Below are 18,084 nucleotides of genomic sequence, written 5' to 3' on the forward strand. Positions count from 1 at the left end.
TTGATAATTCCTTTTATTCATTTACTCTTGCATTCTAAAGGACATACAGATAGTTTTGACTGGTAATAATTCCATGGACAAATAGAAGGCCACATAGTGCAAGTGGATGAGTCCATTCCTGAGCCTCTGTCATTAAAATAAATTCAGGACTGGAAATGAACTTGCAGTCAATAGTCCACTAACTGCAACCGCCCTTCAAGGCCAGAGCAACATGTTTCATGCAATGAAGGCTTGAACTTGATAGACGGGCTACTTTAAATGAATGTCATCCAATAACTTCTGCATGAAATGTCTAGTTTAGACCTCATGTCAACACATTTATTGTAAATATGAACCATTTCTGTTGGGTGGAAAAATCACTATACAAGTTTCATAATCCCCTCTCCCCCAAATGTGCCTTGTTGCAAAACTGAAGCACTTTCAATCTGAATTGACAGTTCTGACATCAGTAGCAGTTTTCATTATACAGAACCTGAATGTATTGAAACTACACATTAGTGAAGCAAGCTTTGGTAATCGCTCATCCATCTCTAAGTCAACTGTTTGGCGGTAACATAGAAAATTACATGTCCTTCTGAAAAGATGAAACTTTCAATGAGCATTGTGTATCAAAGTCATTCATTTGTGATGGAAGGCAATTTCAACTCTGATATCTCAGAGTCTGGGCTGCTGCTGCCGCTCCGATCGCTGTATGTATCCCTGTGTGGAAGACGGAAGTTAGATCATTAATCTAGTCATGAAAAGTGTAGCTTATCAATGAGTAGAAACATGTAACCCAATGCTGCATGTTTACCGTGGAGACAAGCGGCAGCCTTTCTGTAAGTAGCCCGGCAGTTTCCCCGCTGCAGCCAGCAGCAAACCAAGATACGGGGGTGATGGCTTAATGGGGCGAGAGGTGAACTCGGGGTGATACTGCACTCCGACGAAATATGGATGATCTGAAAACAGCATTACAAAAAGTAAACAGACTGTTGAAGTAGAATTGTTTAACCTTAAAATACTATTGCAAAAAGAAGCAATTCAACATTTCCTCTCCCATACCATCCAGCTCTATGACCTCCATTCTTTCCCCTTCAACGTCTTGACCTACGAAGCGGAAGCCCTTCTCTTCAAAGTGACTCTTGAGCTCAGGATTGACCTGTACAAGGACAATAAAGTTAGGAAAAAAAATACACCCACTCCACCGTCAGCAAGGTGGTTTATGTTACTGATGATCTGAAGAGCTGAACATACTTCAAATCGATGTCTGTGCCTTTCATCCACATATTCTGCATCTCCGTAAAGTTTGCCTGGAATGCAGAAAAATCATAAACACGGGGCAGACATGACAACACAATTAACGTCGAGGCCAAACGCAAATTATTTTCTTACGCAATACGCTGCTCTTAGTCTTGAAAATGGTCCGTCGCTTCCCGAGCCTCATGGTTCCGCCCATCTGCCCGGGGTTGTGTTCTGGCATGTCGATCACCTGCAGAGATGAACGTGACAATCTCAATCCAACGTTGTTGTTTCAAATCAAATTAATGTCTCAATTAAAGACAAACCTTACCACAGGATGTGTTGATTCTGGGTCAAATTCAGTTGAGTTGGCATCTAAGAGCAAAACAAATAAAGTCATGAAATCACTTATTTTCAATCAACCCTGACATTCCTTTCACAATTGTTTGGTATAGTGTTTACAATAAGGCAATAGTCAAATATTAAGAATTCAGCAAGAACTAAACAAATTCTTCAAAAGCCCACCAATCCACCAAACACAGAATTGAATACTAAGTTGTACTCAATGTTTCTGAATTAATAACAGGAAAAATAGTAAACTGGCATTGCAACTTCAGAGCACATTTATCTTTAGCTACACAGGATCATTTCCATCACCTGTCCAGCCGAGCGTGTTCCTGGCAAATTCACATACAGCCAGCTGCATTCCAAGACACACACCTGCCCAAACACAGACATCAGTCAAGTTCAGTGTTCAGTTATAAATGTGGGTATTCATTGCCATATAATACTCAATGTTGTGACTTCAGCCATTCTGACAGCTATCCTGTACCTAGAAAAGGTTTTTTCTGTTTCCTGGCCCAGTTGATGGCATGAATCTTTCCTTCAGTGCCTCTGACACCAAAACCACCTGGAACCAGGATGCCACTGAGAACAGAGAGGGGGAAACACACGTGATCAAACTACAAATCCAATGTCCAGATGGTATTACTCACGGAAATAAAGCATCTCAGCAGTCAGCACTCACTCAGCACTGCAGAGTTTCTGCCATGCCTCATGGTATTTCACCGGTTCATCCTGCAGCGTGTTCGGTTCCAAATACGCCGAGTCTATATACTGAGGAGAAGAGACTTATCAACTCAAGGTGGCAGGTCCAAACAGTTCAATATATAGATGGATACATATATCATTTTCAACTCAATATTTCTGCTTGGGTCATATCTTTAAAAGGGAACCCATTACACTCCTTCTCTGGTGCATTCTTGCATTTCAGGTTACTACTAGAACATGTTTTAAATGCTTTAATATAAAATACAATTTTGTTTGCACAGCAGAAAACGGCATCACACTTCCTAGCATTTTTTTGAGGGCATGCCAAATAATAGTTAACAGGAAGCGATCTTGTGCGTTACTTGGTGAAATCACTGCTTTACGGAAGAAAAAGCAAGATTTCAATTTAACTCCCTTTAGGCCTTGCAACTCTGGAGACCTTTTATATGCACACAAAAAATATATAACACACTAAAGGAAAGGGCAGAAAAGCATAATAGGTCCTCTTTAATTAGACAACATACAGTCACTGTGATGCAGAGTGAATGATTTATACAGTGGATGGAGGACTCCCAGTACCTAAGAGCAGCTCCTACCGAAATCTTGTATGTAGAAAAAGCACTACTACACTGACTTGTATGTTCCAACCACAGTCATCATCACCCAACTGTGAAGATGACTGTGCATACTGCTACAGGAAAGCTCATACTGTTATAATAATGTACATTATGGGCTAGCAACACTGTGTGCATACCTTAACCTCCAATTTATGGCTAATGGCCAGGGCTGAGTGCTCCAGCGCCTTGATAACAGAAGCGTAGGAGTCGGAAAACTTGGTGTACTTCCCAACCAGTGCTATAGAGCAGTGCTCTAGCAGTCTGTCTGACCTGTGAAGACAAGCGTGCACATTAATAAACCATTTGAAACCTTATCCGGAGTAAAACCATCCAGTCACAAAGAGCTTTCTCTCCTATTTAATTCATAGCAGGTCCGTTTGACCTCTATTGAGGACTCACCTATCAGACATCTCCTTCCACTTAGTCAGCATTTTCCTGGGTCGGGTCTCTATGGGCATATTCAGTCTCCTGCTGAGGTAGCCCACCACACCCTGAGCCTCCAGCAGCAAGGGTACTCTGTAGATGGATGCCACGTCGTGCACGCAGATGACCTGGAACGAGACGGGTCAACGAGTTTTGAGTCGGGGCTCTTTCGTCAAAGACTACAAGCCAAATGTGCTCCGGTGTCACTGATCTGTACCTGTTCGGGTTCTACATGACAGAACATGGAGATCTTTTCTTTGACAGAGTTCTCCAGGGCCGTAGAACAGCGACACATGATCTGTCGGCAAAGATGAGATCAAACTTTAATGACTGCTGCAGGTCATTTTAACAAGATGACCCAAAATGATTTGAGTGCATTTCAATGTTTGCTAAAATAGACATAATATTAGATGATGAACACCCTTGCTGCGGTCGCTAGCAGTAGACGGTGTTTGCTGCAGGTCTGATGCTGCTGACAAAGATCAACCTCCTGCAGCACACTCCACTGTCCCAACAATCACACTTTTATTTGAAGCACCGATGGATTGGCTTCCAATCAACACTTGGTTTGGCTTATTCTGTCTGTCAAAGTTAGAGGCTGGTGGTTTCTGGCTCACATTAGTGCCTGTAATACCAATTGAGCACCATATGGATGCAACTGTATACAATGCAATATGAACAAAATGGAACTACAGGAGGATGTAGTGACTCACCAGATCGGGGGACAAACCCAGCCCTCTCAGCTCTCTGACGCTGTTCTGTGTTGGTTTGGTCTTTTGCTCTCCTGTCGCGCTGGGCTGGACACAACAAAGAGATATTACATTATACATATCACACTGACTGTATAGAACTCATCAGGAACTTGGACCTGCAGCATCTAACATGACACAAGACACTTGGATCAAAATGTACCTTTTTTTAACACCTGAAGAAGCAGCAGAATTTGTATTCTAACATCTCTGATGCAATCAGTAGAGTGGATCTAATGTCACAATTAGTGAGTATGGCGTTATAAACCTTATTGGGCTTCTTCCCTCTTCCCAGCAAGGTACTTTGAACACCTTTCAGTCACTGTCATGATAAATTCACATTGGGTTTGTTCCACTAAAGATAGGAGATGACGCCACTCGAGGGCTGTGACGAACATATATTTTCATTGATCAATCAAACATTTTTATGATTCATCTATTAATTCTGATTTATGGTGCATTGGATGTGAGAAGAGAAACAATCCCATCACCATACAGAAATGTAGCAAATGTCTAATTTTAGAAGCTGAAATTAGAATTTCTCAAGGAAATATATCAAAACCATTGTTTCAGCACTACTCCCCACTAAGGCATGAAGCCAAATTAATTCATCTAAAACCACCTGCCACCATGTTTTATCATGGACACAAGGAGACACCACATATCAAGTACACAAAGTGATGGATCATCGTATATCTTCTAGCGCCGACACTGTTGAATATCTATCTTTTCCACAGAGGTATCAGTGAAAGGTGAACAAACTGGAAACTATGACTGCATTCTCTCCATACTTTCTTCATGTGTGACACTGTTGAGCCAAGCAGACAAGTCTGTTTACCCGTCACTTGTCCCCTCAAGGTCCGAGGAACTACTCTGTCCTTGCCAACTATGTTCAACAAAACTTTAACTCTACAAAAAATTTATATTCAGGACGTTTGTAAAAAGAATGTCTGCATTTCTCAAATGTCTCAGAGTAGAAAATGTGACACATTTCAGGTCCTACTTTAAAGCAGAGGCGAGGAGTATTTCTTTATCAGGAAATTACTCTCATCTTTATATTATCCAGAGCTCCAAAGGAGTCCTGACCGGATGGTGTTCGGGCAGAGATATTTCATGGAAGGACAACATAAGAAAGTTCTGAGAAGAAAGAAATATGACTGACAAAATACACATGCCGTTTCTGCGGAAACCAGTGTATTTTTAGGAAGAGGGAAATGCAGCTTTGCCACAGTGAATCCGTCTGAAGTGAAACCATAAACCACTTCTATGGCATCTCATAAACTCAACGTGTATGACTCAACAGGTCTTCAGTAAGAGCGGGAAAATAGTACTGCTGCATGCACAATACTGCACATTAGGCACCATTATAGCCATTCAAATTATATGATTGTCATCATATAGGAAAAATAACATACTATTCTATTAACGTAAATATAAAATTAGACATGAGGAAATCTTGTTGTTTAAACATAAATGGAGAATTTATTTTCTGAGTACCAATATAAACCAAATCGTTTCAGTTGTTCTGTACCTTCGGAGAATAAGATACACTTCTGTGATAAATAAAGTGTTTGTGGGTTCACAGCCGGTTGTTTTGCAAGAGCAGCAGAAACATTCCACTTCAGAGCTAGAGGCGTTCTCTCTTACCTGTGGTATGAGACTGACGTGGATGTTGCAGAAGTTTTCCCGCTTGACTTTGAACTGGAACTGCCTGAAGGCCTCGATGAAAGGCATACTCTCTATGTCTCCAACAGTCCCTCCTAACTGCAAACACGCACACAAACATTAGCGGTAGAAGGCAGCCTTTACCTCAGCACTCAACCCTGAACGAAAAATAACGAATATAAACGTTTGGTGGTGCAAATTATGATGCAATCACATGATCTGCTCCACTTACCTCTATAACACAAACTTGAGGTTCTACTTCATCGTCATCGACTGGTACTTTGGCCTGTTTCATAACCCATTCCTGGATGGCATCTGTGATGTGTGGCACCACTGAAAGAGAAAAAAAAAAAATGATCGGTTATCAATTTATTTCAGTGTAGCACCCTCTACAAAACTCAAACAACGGTTGTTTACCCTGCACAGTCTTGCCCAGGTAGTCTCCCCTCCTCTCTTTGTTGATGACTGATTGATAAATCTTGCCGGTGGTCAGGTTGTTGTCTCTGGTCAGCCGGATGTCGAGGAAGCGTTCGTAGTTCCCCAGATCCAAGTCCACCTCGCCCCCGTCATCCAGCACAAACACTTCCCCTGAACAAAGCGGGCGTGACACAATCGTAAAAAGAAATCCCAACAAAATGCTGCTTTTGTTCCCAAACGTGTTGAATGACAATATCTACTGGCGTACCGTGCTCATAGGGTGAAAATGTGCCTGCATCTATGTTGATGTAAGGGTCAATCTTGATGGCAGTTACATGCAGGCCGCATGACTTAAGGATTGTGCCCACGCTGCTCGCAATGATGCCTTTGCCGATGCCTGAAATGACCCCTCCGGTTACCAGGATGTACTTCATCATTGTGCTCTGGTATCTGGAGATGGAGGACAGATCAAAATCAAACTGTAGACAATGCAAAACTAGTCATTTAAAAAGGATTTAAGCCATCATAACCATTGTATTTTGTTTGGGGGAAATTGTGTTTTGGCTTCACCATTTTCAGAAATGTTAAAAGAACATAAAACAATAGCAAAGCTATCACTAAGCTTTATTATTATGGGATTAGAAAAACTAAAATCACACCACAGAAACCATGCGGGCACAGGGGTAGCAATCAGTTTCACACGCAGGAAGGGTGGAGCAGGTGGGAACTTCCTGATTCCCATGTGCGTGAGAGAGGACAGCTCGCCCAGGTCATCACCGTCCACGAAGTCAACGGGACCTTATCACACCAGCGCAATTAGCTTCAGGCTAGTCTAGCTTCAGGCTAACGGTGGACGAGACGCACAAGCAGGCACAGAAAACAAGAGTTTCTCTTTATCCATGTGGTGTAGAGTGGACAAATTCAACTTCAGCTGAACCAAACACAATACCTGACTTAAGTTGCCGTCTGTAAACACAAAGGGCAGCTCACGTAATATGAGAATATATAAAAAATGATGGCTTGTGATTAACTTTCGAACAAAAAGTATGGCAAAAAAAGACGAATAGTTCAAATTGACCAACTATAGCAGCATTATTATAAATACTCCATTTGGGTCGAGAAACTACAGCTGAAATGTAAGCTAGTTATCATATTAAACTGCTACCTTCACACATATATGCAACACGGTTTACTCTCTCTCTCTCTTTTTTTTCTTTTTACCGCGAGTCTTGCGTAGCTTGCAGGTTAACAGTGCGCTAGCTAGCCAACAACCCCTCAGTCAACGGCATCACATTTCAACTCACCAGAATATTCCTCAACCGGAGCCGCTGTTCAAAAACTGTTCACAAAACCTTTAGCCAGAGAAGATATGTCGATCCAAATCGCGACACGTCTGCTTTCGCTTCGCTACAGACCCATCTACCCTCCAACTGGTTCTACACGTGTGTGGACCACGATTCAGCCCTACAGCGCATCATTCATCACAATCCACACACACGACAGTGTGCTGCTGCTGCTTCTTCTTCTTTGGTGTTTTTTACGGCAGCCGGCGTCCGCTATGTTGCATTGCTGCCACCTTCTGGAAATAATCCATTACACGTTCAATGTAATTCAACGCAATTCGATATGCTTTATTGGATTTATTGAATCAGTAGAAGTAAATGTACTCATAATCAGGGCTGTAGTGGAGGCTAAACGGACGTAAACGTAATTCAATGAATTTCAGCGGTAAAGATTTGTAGAGATATTCTTATGCCTCTCCCTGATTGGGTACAAGACAAAAACACTCAAACTAATCTAATAAGTACAGCTTCATGGGGCAATTCACATTTTGATCAGAGACAGACGAGACGAAGAGGTGTGCACGGGGCCTATGAGCGTGCACAGTATGTTTTCATCCAGGTAATGTCTTTACAGCAGGAGTGCCTTTTGTTTGTGTTGTTTTGTGTGTGTGTTATGCTAGTAGTAGCTAATGGACCCCTGAGGACAACAAGTGCTATAAAAAACGAAGACAACAAAAGGGTTAAATAATGACTCTTGTAAAGTGCTGGCAAAGTTTCATTATGACAATTGTTCACCTTGGTGACCACTACAAACTCCTCGTCCTCATCACGTGCCTACTTTGTGGAGGTTTTACCATGGCAGAGAACTATGACAAATAAAATGATGGCCATAATGAGCCTCAGAGGAAGAAGTGGGAAGGTTGCCTTCATGAAGACTCATCTCTACAAGATCATCTGTGCTGAGTTTGCTTTAACATAGTAGTTTTGTAACAATGTTTTAAATAAGTGAATATAGTAAGTAGAATAATGATTCATAAGCAAAATAATTTTAGTTGGAGGACTCCACAGAGCATGCTCTAATATTATAATATATAATATTCCATTCTGGGCTCTAGACTAATTCTCTACCGGCAGCACTGGTACTACCAACTGCCTTTTGTTGGTCGCACAAGCACATGATAATCAATGACCTTGCACGCTGATAAATACAAATTTATATACTTGAAACATTTTAAAAACAAAATATTTTAATTTGAGAGGTTAGCGTTTGCTAATAACTGATATGCTGGTTTTTTCCCCCTCTTCAGATGCTGTCTTGAGCTCATTTACGACAACAATGACCAAAGTAGAAGAAAACATGGCACAATATTTGAAATATGCACCAGAGAGGATGGGTGGCGGTGGCAGAAAGAAGTAGCAAGAAGATTTAAGCCCTGCCGTGTTCAATGTTGCTGTTTGGGATGTTTTTTTCCAGGTTAGACATCATCGACACACGTTTTTCATAAAAAGTAATGTTGAAAAAGACTGCTTGTGTGTGAAATAATGGCACAATTGATTTAGCCATGTCGAATAATAAAGCATGATTTCTTATTTCAGTGAAATGTCTTTATGAATCTTCTTCCTGGTCTTGCTTTGACACATTGGTGCATGTTGTGAACATTTGAATGACAGTGTATTTGGTGCTTTCCATGTAATGTAGATGAGATCTCTTCACCATGATTAGTAATCACACAAAACATTCTTATGATTGCTATGTCTTACTTACTACTAGTAAAGATAGAATTATGTCCAATAAGAGAGCCATGCACTACAAGTTTTTGCACCGTGTTTCAGGACAATCACAGATACAGCGTTTCGTAACTTAGTGTTAATGTATCCATTTCAAGGTGTTTGGTGTTACTGGAGCTACTGTTGAACACATCAATACTTTAGTGAAAACAGTGTAACAAAAATATATAGTGTTTCAAACTATGTTGAGAAGAAATTTCCAATGGTTAACCAACGCTGGCACCTGACGTTGATTCAACAGTGACTCGACGTTAAAATGCCAGCTGACAGCACAATGTCGTGAACTGAGCTCTGACTTCTCTTGGATGGAGTCTTTACTCAGTCAACCGCAGGCTAACTAGCCAATGGGCTACCTGCTGTGTTTGCCCTTGGGGTAAGGCAGTGGTGTAATACCAGGGAGTGAGTGCAGATTTTGGGCAATGAATGTGTGTTTTACTATACGTGTCTGTCAATGTGTGTGTAACGGAGTGAATAAACAGTTATATGAATTTTATTTTAAATCCTGCAGAAATGGGTCCAGACTTTTATTTTGTAGTTTCCTGTACAGGTTTGGATTGTGGGTAATTTGCAGCAGGAAGAGATTCTCCATGCTGCAGGTAGGTTGGGATTTCGTGGGTCTGCATAAAAGTCTTTAAAAGTCATATTCACTCTGTATTGCATGAGACCAGATACTTTCCGTTTTAAATGTATTATATGAGGTCATTATAAATCGCATTTTTGCGATGTTTGACTCTGTATTGTTGCTTTTATTTCGTTTTGCATTTTCGTTTGACCTTGGAAGACATTTGTATGGGAAAGTGCAACTGGTCATTTGACATTTATTTTGTTTAGATGACGCACGCATCCTGGCCCTGAATCCACATACCAACTTTGGTTTTGTGTCTGACCCATGTGCAGAATAAAAGGCTTCATCCGCTATTGGGAGTCATCTTGTTTCCACACAACGCAGAGCAACAGTACAGACCAGTAACATGTGCACGGTTGAGTGTTTAGCAATGCAAACTTCAGCCGAAAGAAGAGACTTATAGTTGAATTAACACCTCTCTGAAAAGTAGAGAAAAACTCAAACAATAAACATTATCATCTGGAAGATCTGTTGTCGTAGTTAATAAAGTGGACCAAGAGTTGAAACAAATGATACAGTGTGACTTCATGTTTCTGTCACTTTAGTGAAACTTCACCTCCTGTCTGACTTATGTAAGCTGCAGTTAAACACATACAAACTACATTTGAGCAATAACATTCTGCATAAATCACAAATCACAGTGATGTGATCAGCATCTATTCTAGCATTTTCTAGGATTTTTGGGAGGTGCACGTCAGGCCCTTGCGTGACGTAAGGGGTCCGCAAGCCCCCTTGCGTTGTGTCGACGCGGAAGCAAAAAGCTAAAAGCCCAAGTTATGCTTGGGCTAAAAGCCCAAAAAAGGATATTTTCTCAGGAGCGCAGTCAGTCAGCTGTCGCGCTGCGGAGCAACAGATGGGACACGGACGTCCAACATGTCTCCGATAAAGGACTTCAATCTGGTTTATGAAGCTCTCAACGAGGGGGAAACTTTCTCTGAAGGAGACACCATCGAAGGCGCAGTCACTTTCAGTTTGACAAAAGACACCAAAGTGAAGTACCTGACCGTGAAAGCCAAAGGCGACGCGAGCGTGCGCTGGTCGGTGGGCTTCGGGAATTGCAAGATAACGTACATCGGGGAAATGAGATACTTCAAACTCAAGGCGATCTTGGTTGCAGAAGAAGCCAACGGTACATTGTAAAATAAATAAATAAATATAATTTAATTGAAAATAACTTCACATAACTTTCTAACTTTTAAATATATAAATTGTATACAAAACTCCAACTTTTATTTTATGACTGATGCCAATCATAGGAAATTACATTTATTTCTAATTTTGGTAGAGTAATATTACTATAATATTTATACAGTATTCTTCTGCTTTCTTTGATTACAAATGTATGTAAAATGACAAATAATTATATGTAATTAAATATGTAACTCATTATATAAAGTTTTATGCGCACAATTAAATCAAAATTGGGTAATAGTTTCCAGTGTTGACGCCCTAAAAGCATCTTAAATGAATCTGATCTACCCGTACAGTACACTATACTGTATATTATGGTTTATAACGTCCTGGAACCACATCTCACTACTTCCTTGCTCCTAAAAGACACTGTCCGGTAAAAACAAGATGCGATAATCATTCTCACTTCTTCTGCAGGCACTGTGCTGTCCCAAGGAATCCATCACTTTAAGTTCTGGGTTCAAATCCCACAGGGGTAAGCGGGAATTTCTAGCATCTTAGGCCTATATTGTGTCACATGTTTGCTTTTACACATTACTGTATTTGTGGGCCCGCTCTGTCTTACAGGGACATGCCGTCATCCTTCAAGGGGCTCAATGGAAAGATTGTCTACATGCTTGAAGCAAAGCTGGCCAGGAGCTGGCGGATGTCTTCTCTGCAACGAAAAGAGTTCAAATTTGGTTCTAAGTCCTTGTCACACCTCAGCCTCCAAGTATTGGTAAGTGGGAGACTGCAATTATACATGTTATGGATTTGATATACACTTTCTAAATAAAATGTAATATTTGGATGAGGAAAATATTTAAGAGAACAATTACTGTGACTAAAGATGACTAAAACTGAATGATTGGAATAGAGAGGTTGAGGGAAGAGTTAAGTGTGGAAACAGTTGTATACAGAATGTGTCATGATGAGGTCTGGCAGAAAATTTTAACCCAACAGGATAATATGATCGGTGGCAGGGAGCAGGTACAACCATAATCTGAGAAAGTGTACAATATGTTAAATGTTGAACAAACAGAGACCACAAAGGGGGTTTGTATAAAGAGGAAGTGGTGTGGCTTCCACTAAAAGTAGATGCCGTGAGGAGTGTATGAAATTGATTGATAGGATAGTACAACCTGTGAGAGAATCAGAGAGTACACTATTGCTCAACACCCTCTTAAGGGAGGGATGTTAAAGAGTTCCTTTTTATGGTGACAACTGTCAATGATGGCTTAATCCAAAGGTTAACAGCAGGATGGCCATATTTTATCCTGAACTTTGGATTTCAGTCATATGAGTAGCTGCATTGATATGAAATAATGCCTGTTTGTATGATTTGTTCTAGTGTGAACCCCAGTCTGGATCAGTGGATAAAGAGCTGGGCGTTTTCTCCAAAAAACAGGTCCAAATGACTGCTACCATTAACACATGCGTTTGCTCTCCAGGTAAAGTCACTCCAGCTTACTACATATTTACATACATAATATATTTTTTTTATTGTGTTGACATCCTTCTATAAAAAACAACTTGTTTCTGATAGGTGACACTTTGTCTATTGTTGCCAAAATCAACAACTCCTCTTCAAAAAAAGTGAGGCCCAAGTACATTTTACAGCAGCGAACAGTGTACAGCGTCGCTAACGGCACCAAAAAGCATGTCCGTATTCTGGGCAGTATGGTTGGGAATCCTATCTCTCTGTCAGAGCAAACGGTCTCCTGCAAAATGAAGATTCCTGCAGATGCCAATTTCCCCATCTACAATTGTGACATCCTCTCAGTTGACTATTACGTCAAGGTACGTCATTATGTAAAAGCCACGTTACGGCAACACCGAACTTAAATCATTGCTTTGGTTTTGCACATATTGGAAGTTCAGTCATTGTGGCAGTTGATTCTTGACAACTCTCTTGCTTCAACAATCTTTTTAATATTAAACATTTAAACCGCACAACAGCTTATAGAGTTGAAATAAAATGCTGTATAAATATTTCCAGGACGATAACAGACTGTAATCATGTTTATCAGACAGCATGATCAAGTTTAATTACTGTAGTTCCATACATGGTGATAAATCTTACGCCTGCATGTGTCTGTGTTTCTCAGGTGTGTTTGGGCATCAGTTTTGCCTTTGACCCAGAGGTGGTGTTTCCAGTAGTCATAGTTCCTCCTGGCTTTTCTCCCCTTCACCCTGGTGAGGCTGTGGGGCCTTATCCAGCCAGAGCCGTCGGGGCCCCGAGTTACAGCGACTTCCCTCCTCCCGCCTTCCCCGTTGGACCCAATCCTGTACCCGCAGCTTCAGGTGCCTATGCATGCCCGGCACTGGATCACACTCAACATGCAGACACGTCAAGTGCATTTAGAAATCAGTGGCCCAGGGGCGGATCTACCGGGGTGGCATAGGGTGGCAAATGCCACCCTAAAAGAAAGTCTTGCCACCCCTGCTGCCACCCCAGTTGGCAGCAACAAATTCAAAGAAAAGTTATGTCCAATTTGACATTTACAAGCGCAAATTTCCAATGTCCGACTGCAGTGAATGCAGCACGAGATTACGTCAGAGCAGCAAGACGCTGCTTTGTTTGAAAAATTGAGTGCCGCGATTCGCGAAGCGAGGGAAGGTAGGCTACATGTCCACAGGCGGCGGTGTTTCCCCGCGTCCCATTCTACTATGTGAAAAGCCGTGCAATGCATTCTGGTAGCGTCGCAACGAATGTCGAGAGACGGCGCGCGAGTTGGCCGCTCCTCATTTGCATAAAGTTGAAGTCGAATCTACTTTATGCTTATCAGAGGCGCCGGGCTCGACTCTCCGCCTCCGGAACGCTCGCGAAAATCTTCTAAACTGAATGTTGTCGATCTAAAATAAAGACAGATTCAGCAACTGCATAGCTTATTTCTCACTTGAAATGTTTTCAGAAACACCTTTCGGTGAACTATTTTCGTAAAATAAGAGAAAGTTTCCAAACGAGCCGCCATGTTGGTCTGCGTGAACTCTGGAGCAGACAGGACAGCTGTGAAAGCGTTCGTCCAATCAGGTGCAGCCATGAAGTGTGCACGTGGTTGTATGAAGGAGAGCGCCTGTCAATTATCCTCTAGTGGCAGCCCACCAAGTTTTTTCTCACCAAAGAGAAAGGAGAGAAAAATAGAAAATGAACTGAGCAAGGTAGACGGAGGAGATGAGGTGGATGGAGAGAGAAAAGAGGTGGAAGGAAAGAGAGAATACGAGGTAGAAGGAGAGAGAGAGAAGAGAAGGACAAGGTGGAAGGAGAGAGAAAAGAGGTGGAAGGAGAGAGAGAAGGGCAACAGAAAGGTGACAGAGATAGAATACAAGGCCAAGGCCAAGGCGACCAGGGACAGGAGGAGGTGGGAGAACACCACAGCGGTCAAGATAGGGAGGAGGGAGAGCATAAATGTAATGTAAATGGCATGCTGTGCCCTTATGTAGTGTGTACATACTCTTTCTCATCAAACTGTGAGTAAATTCAGTATATATACACATCTGCCATATGTTGCCACCCCTCAAAAATTCCTGCCCCCCTCTCGCCACCCCATACATATTTTTCTAGATCCGCCCCTGCAGTGGCCACAACAGGCCGATCCAACAGCAGACATGTCTTCAGTGCCGCCTCAAGCCCCCACAGCTCCTCCGTTTAAAGAGTTACAAGAACTTCCGTCTTAAACGGCCCTTTTCTCCTCCCCCCATCCTCCTCTAAACTCTCGTTAACATTTACATTTACATTTAGGTCATTTAGCAGACGCTTTTGTCCAAAGCGACTTACAATAAGTACATTTGTCAAAAGAAGGAAACAAGGAAACCACAACGTATCAATGCCGATAAAGTAAGAGCTAAAAATAGAACAAGTGTTAGGTCCTCATCTGAGTAAAGTAGTACTTCAAGAGCAACAGTGCTACGATCAGAGTGCTATAGGTACTTTTTTTTTTTTACAATATTATATTATATAATAATATAATATTATATATTATTATAATTATATAATATATAATATATATATATAAAATATATAATATTTTAAGGTTTTGTTTTGTTAAAGCATATTTGTCTCTGTTTCTTACTTTTTAATGCAGATATGTATTCATTTCTATTTCATGCCACTGTTTTTCTATTATATGTAAACTTTAAGTTGACCAAAGGATCTGGTTTTCCTTGCTTCTCAGTGCTAGAATGTTGAACAAGTTACTGTACCAGCTAAAAAAAGGTAAATTCAGTTCTTTGTTGGCTGTGAAATGTCAAATGTAACATGTTTAATATTGAAATAAAAATAAGGTTTTAATGTTTGTTTTGGTCAAGGCTTTTCACATGCTTTGGAGTTACATCGTGATGGAGAGAAACATCATGTGACCACGCAGGTGGTCACATGATGTTTTGACCACCTGTGACCATGCATATTTCCCAGTCGGTTGGGTGTAACACCAGAAAACCACTTGTGTCTTTTTAATTTACTATAAAGTACTTTGCAAGACGTATTTGTTATACTCACAACAGCCAGTGTTTTCTCTTTTGTAGTCTAAATAAAGAAGTGTGGGAAAAAAGAAGAATTTGAAGCATCCTGTTTCATGTTTTTTAGGTCATGGCCCACCTGAGGGGTATTCCACCAAACTCGCTAATTAAAGCGGCGCTTACCTGGTTAAGCCTGGTTAGAACTAACGCCAACTTCCACTTGCGGCTAAACCCGTTCCATTAACAGTTCACGAACAAATGCAAACAAGTTCACAAATGAAAAGCGTCTTGTAAATTCAAGTTTAACAGTTTGTATATAAATGTAACAACATACAAATACATTTTGATGAAAATTGCAAATATTGTTTTAATTAATATATTTATGGATTTATATGACATTTATTTAAAACGAAATGTATTTGTGAGAAGAGAGTCATTTATATATAAATCACAAAATACATTTGTGAATCCTTCTCTGTGCATTCATTATTAATGAGACTGAACTGACCCCATATTAAACTGCTACTGACAGATTGTGTGAACTTAAGTAAATTGTATGCCATGCGAAGGGGATTTTTATAAGGTAGTTAAACTAAAAAATTAAACTGTTGGCTGTTATCTGCTAAATGTGTATTCCAGCATATCTAAGAGTGTGATATGCTTCTATGGTATTTGCCATTTTTTGCTTTTTCAAAGACCAATAGAGTGATGAGTTCAACGGTCAATATAAACATGACAGCCGACATTTTATAATCCCTGTACATTTTGTAAATGATATTTATTATTGGTTTGGACATCATTTTAACTGAACTACTGATGCAGAATCGGGTCAGCATCCCTTTGGAACATCAATTCATCAACCAGGTGGATTCTCGCCCCACTTTTTACCTGTAAATTTCACAATGTCTGGAGAAAAGATAGCATTTCAAGAATACATTAATGCTGCAGGGCGAGGTGAAGATATTTTAGCTATGTTATAGAAAGAAAATGATCCCCAACATAATTATAACTTTATTGTAATGCCACAGTCATGTTTTGACTCACAGGAGAAGGTTTGAAGAGTTTTGTTCTAGGTCATGGATGTCCATGCCATTACAATAACTATGCCATTAATATAAAGCTATCTCATAAAGAGGAGATTTCTTCAGATTTTTGTCTACATTTATCTTTAGAACGTTTGCTTCTAAATTGCAAGCACCTCAGCTCTGTACCACACCACAGTGACATGTATCTTCATTCTGCGTTATGACTTTTCCAGGCCGTTGTCCCATTTATCACGAGCACCTGAAGGCAGCACTCGTTCCCTCTCTGAACCAGCAGGGGGCACTCATGCCTCACGTGTGAAGGCTCATTTTGCATGGGAGAAATTTCCCTCATGTAGAAAGGCTTTTAGCCAGCTGTTTAGCTTTACAGAATTCACAAGTTAGTCATCAGTTATTCCATTTTTTTTTGTTTTATGCTTTGAGCACCAATAATTGTTTGTTTCCAATTTCCAAGGGGCAGAGAATCAAAACACCACAAGACTTGCATATTATATACAAGATGTGAAAACTCCCATTTCACATCTTGTATTTTCTTACATCCAACATTAATATTAGTGTGTGGGAATAGAATAAGCACAAGAACATCATTCAGTGCCATTGTGTCCTGACGTGACAATAGATGTAACGATACATCAGTGTGACTGTAAGCTGATAATGTAAGCTGCTGCTCAGAAGCGACAAAGCGTGGCTGAATTGATCCCGCAGCAGAAACACTTTAGTGCTCGGAGGCACAGAGACGTTTTCCTGTAGGGTTACAACACACAGGTTCCTCTTTTCTCTCCCTGACACCAAACAACACTTTCTGCTGCTCGGCTCCATATAATAAATAGCCACAGTCTAAAGTGGTTAGTTACAGTGTGCTGTGGAAAGGTCAATGATCCTGTGATGCGGATCACAGTGTATTCCTCATTGTGCTCAGTGAGATATGAAGTCCGGGCAGGGAGCACTGCTGTCTCAATTTCGTCAGGCTGTGACTCGCTCAGATTAAACAACAAGACGTCCACCCAGCCCACTGCCGTTTGGATCAACGGCAACTGGGTTCACTGGGCTCACTGTGTGGGTGAGCACAAGCACTGCAAATTAAAATAACAAAATGATGGAGTTAGTGACTGATGGCTGACTCACAGACAGATAACTGCAGGGCTGACTGCTGCTCCTATATAACACCCAAATATCCACTGTGAGCCCGAGCAGCCAGCTTATTCTCCGGAACACAGGAGGAGGGCTTAATGAGAGTTTTAATTCATTTTTGACCAGAGATGTGATTGAATTAAACTCCCACAGAAGGGCTGGGTGCTCTCCTTCCATGGCCATTTCCTCCTATTAGAGATGTAACAGAAGCAGCAGGCAGGGCGACAGGTCAGTCCGAGATTAAAGCAACTGTTCTTACATCATTTATTTGGGAAAGGTATATTCTTAAAGACTGTATGCGTCTGCTGGCGGCGCTCTATTGTTCTTTTTTACACAACATGGTTTCTGAGAGTGAGAAGAGAAGATGAATTCCCCTCTTGCGTCTCAGGTTGATATCATTCCTCTCAAAGAAAATAAAGAAGCATTTTTCTCAAAATGTTGAACTAT

At 41.0% G+C, this 18,084-nt stretch overlaps 2 protein-coding genes across 3 annotated transcripts; one reads left to right on the top strand and one right to left on the bottom strand.

Moving 5' to 3' along the window:
• Window positions 1-7,619, bottom strand: ctps1a (CTP synthase 1a). Its single transcript, XM_084032122.1, has 18 exons — window positions 7,444-7,619; window positions 6,408-6,589; window positions 6,140-6,310; window positions 5,955-6,055; window positions 5,705-5,821; window positions 4,022-4,105; window positions 3,526-3,606; window positions 3,285-3,436; window positions 3,023-3,155; window positions 2,246-2,334; window positions 2,051-2,145; window positions 1,876-1,938; window positions 1,550-1,593; window positions 1,372-1,468; window positions 1,234-1,289; window positions 1,042-1,138; window positions 794-938; window positions 1-699 (listed from the first exon to the last, which is right to left on the bottom strand). The coding sequence occupies exons 2-18, from the start codon at window positions 6,574-6,576 to the stop codon at window positions 615-617; spliced, it is 1,779 nt and encodes a 592-aa protein (XP_083888248.1). The 5' UTR covers window positions 6,577-6,589; window positions 7,444-7,619; the 3' UTR covers window positions 1-614.
• Window positions 7,620-10,587: 2,968 nt separating this feature from the next.
• LOC311027923 (arrestin domain-containing protein 3-like) lies at window positions 10,588-15,300 on the top strand. 2 transcript variants are annotated; one of them, XR_014598655.1, is made up of 7 exons: window positions 10,588-10,964; window positions 11,444-11,501; window positions 11,594-11,744; window positions 12,357-12,456; window positions 12,552-12,805; window positions 13,114-14,185; window positions 14,263-15,300. XR_014598655.1 is itself a non-coding variant. In XM_084032143.1 (6 exons), the coding sequence occupies exons 1-6, from the start codon at window positions 10,709-10,711 to the stop codon at window positions 13,408-13,410; spliced, it is 1,116 nt and encodes a 371-aa protein (XP_083888269.1). In that variant the 5' UTR covers window positions 10,588-10,708; the 3' UTR covers window positions 13,411-15,300. The 2 variants fall into 2 exon arrangements, 1 of the variants encoding a protein (XP_083888269.1); XM_084032143.1 differs by having other exon boundaries at window positions 13,114-15,300.
• Window positions 15,301-18,084: the final 2,784 nt, after the last annotated feature.

The sequence above is a fragment of the Eutrigla gurnardus genome (genome assembly GCF_963514095.1).
Source record: "Eutrigla gurnardus genome assembly, chromosome: 17".
Taxonomy (NCBI): domain Eukaryota; kingdom Metazoa; phylum Chordata; class Actinopteri; order Perciformes; family Triglidae; genus Eutrigla; species Eutrigla gurnardus.

Bases quoted from the DNA above. Each gene is read 5' to 3' on its own strand.
- LOC311027923 (XM_084032143.1), top strand. From the start codon at position 10,709: ATGTCTCCGATAAAGGACTTCAATCTGGTTTATGAAGCTCTCAACGAG. The intron at 12,457-12,551 runs GTAAAGTCACTC...TGTTTCTGATAG, and splicing joins CACATGCGTTTGCTCTCCAG to GTGACACTTTGTCTATTGTT. The intron at 12,806-13,113 runs GTACGTCATTAT...TGTGTTTCTCAG, and splicing joins CAGTTGACTATTACGTCAAG to GTGTGTTTGGGCATCAGTTT.
- ctps1a (XM_084032122.1), bottom strand. From the start codon at position 6,576: ATGATGAAGTACATCCTGGTAACCGGAGGGGTCATTTCAGGCATCGGC. The intron at 1,469-1,549 runs GTAAGGTTTGTC...TCATCTCTGCAG, and splicing joins CAGAATCAACACATCCTGTG to GTGATCGACATGCCAGAACA. The intron at 1,139-1,233 runs GTATGTTCAGCT...GTCCTTGTACAG, and splicing joins GGCACAGACATCGATTTGAA to GTCAATCCTGAGCTCAAGAG.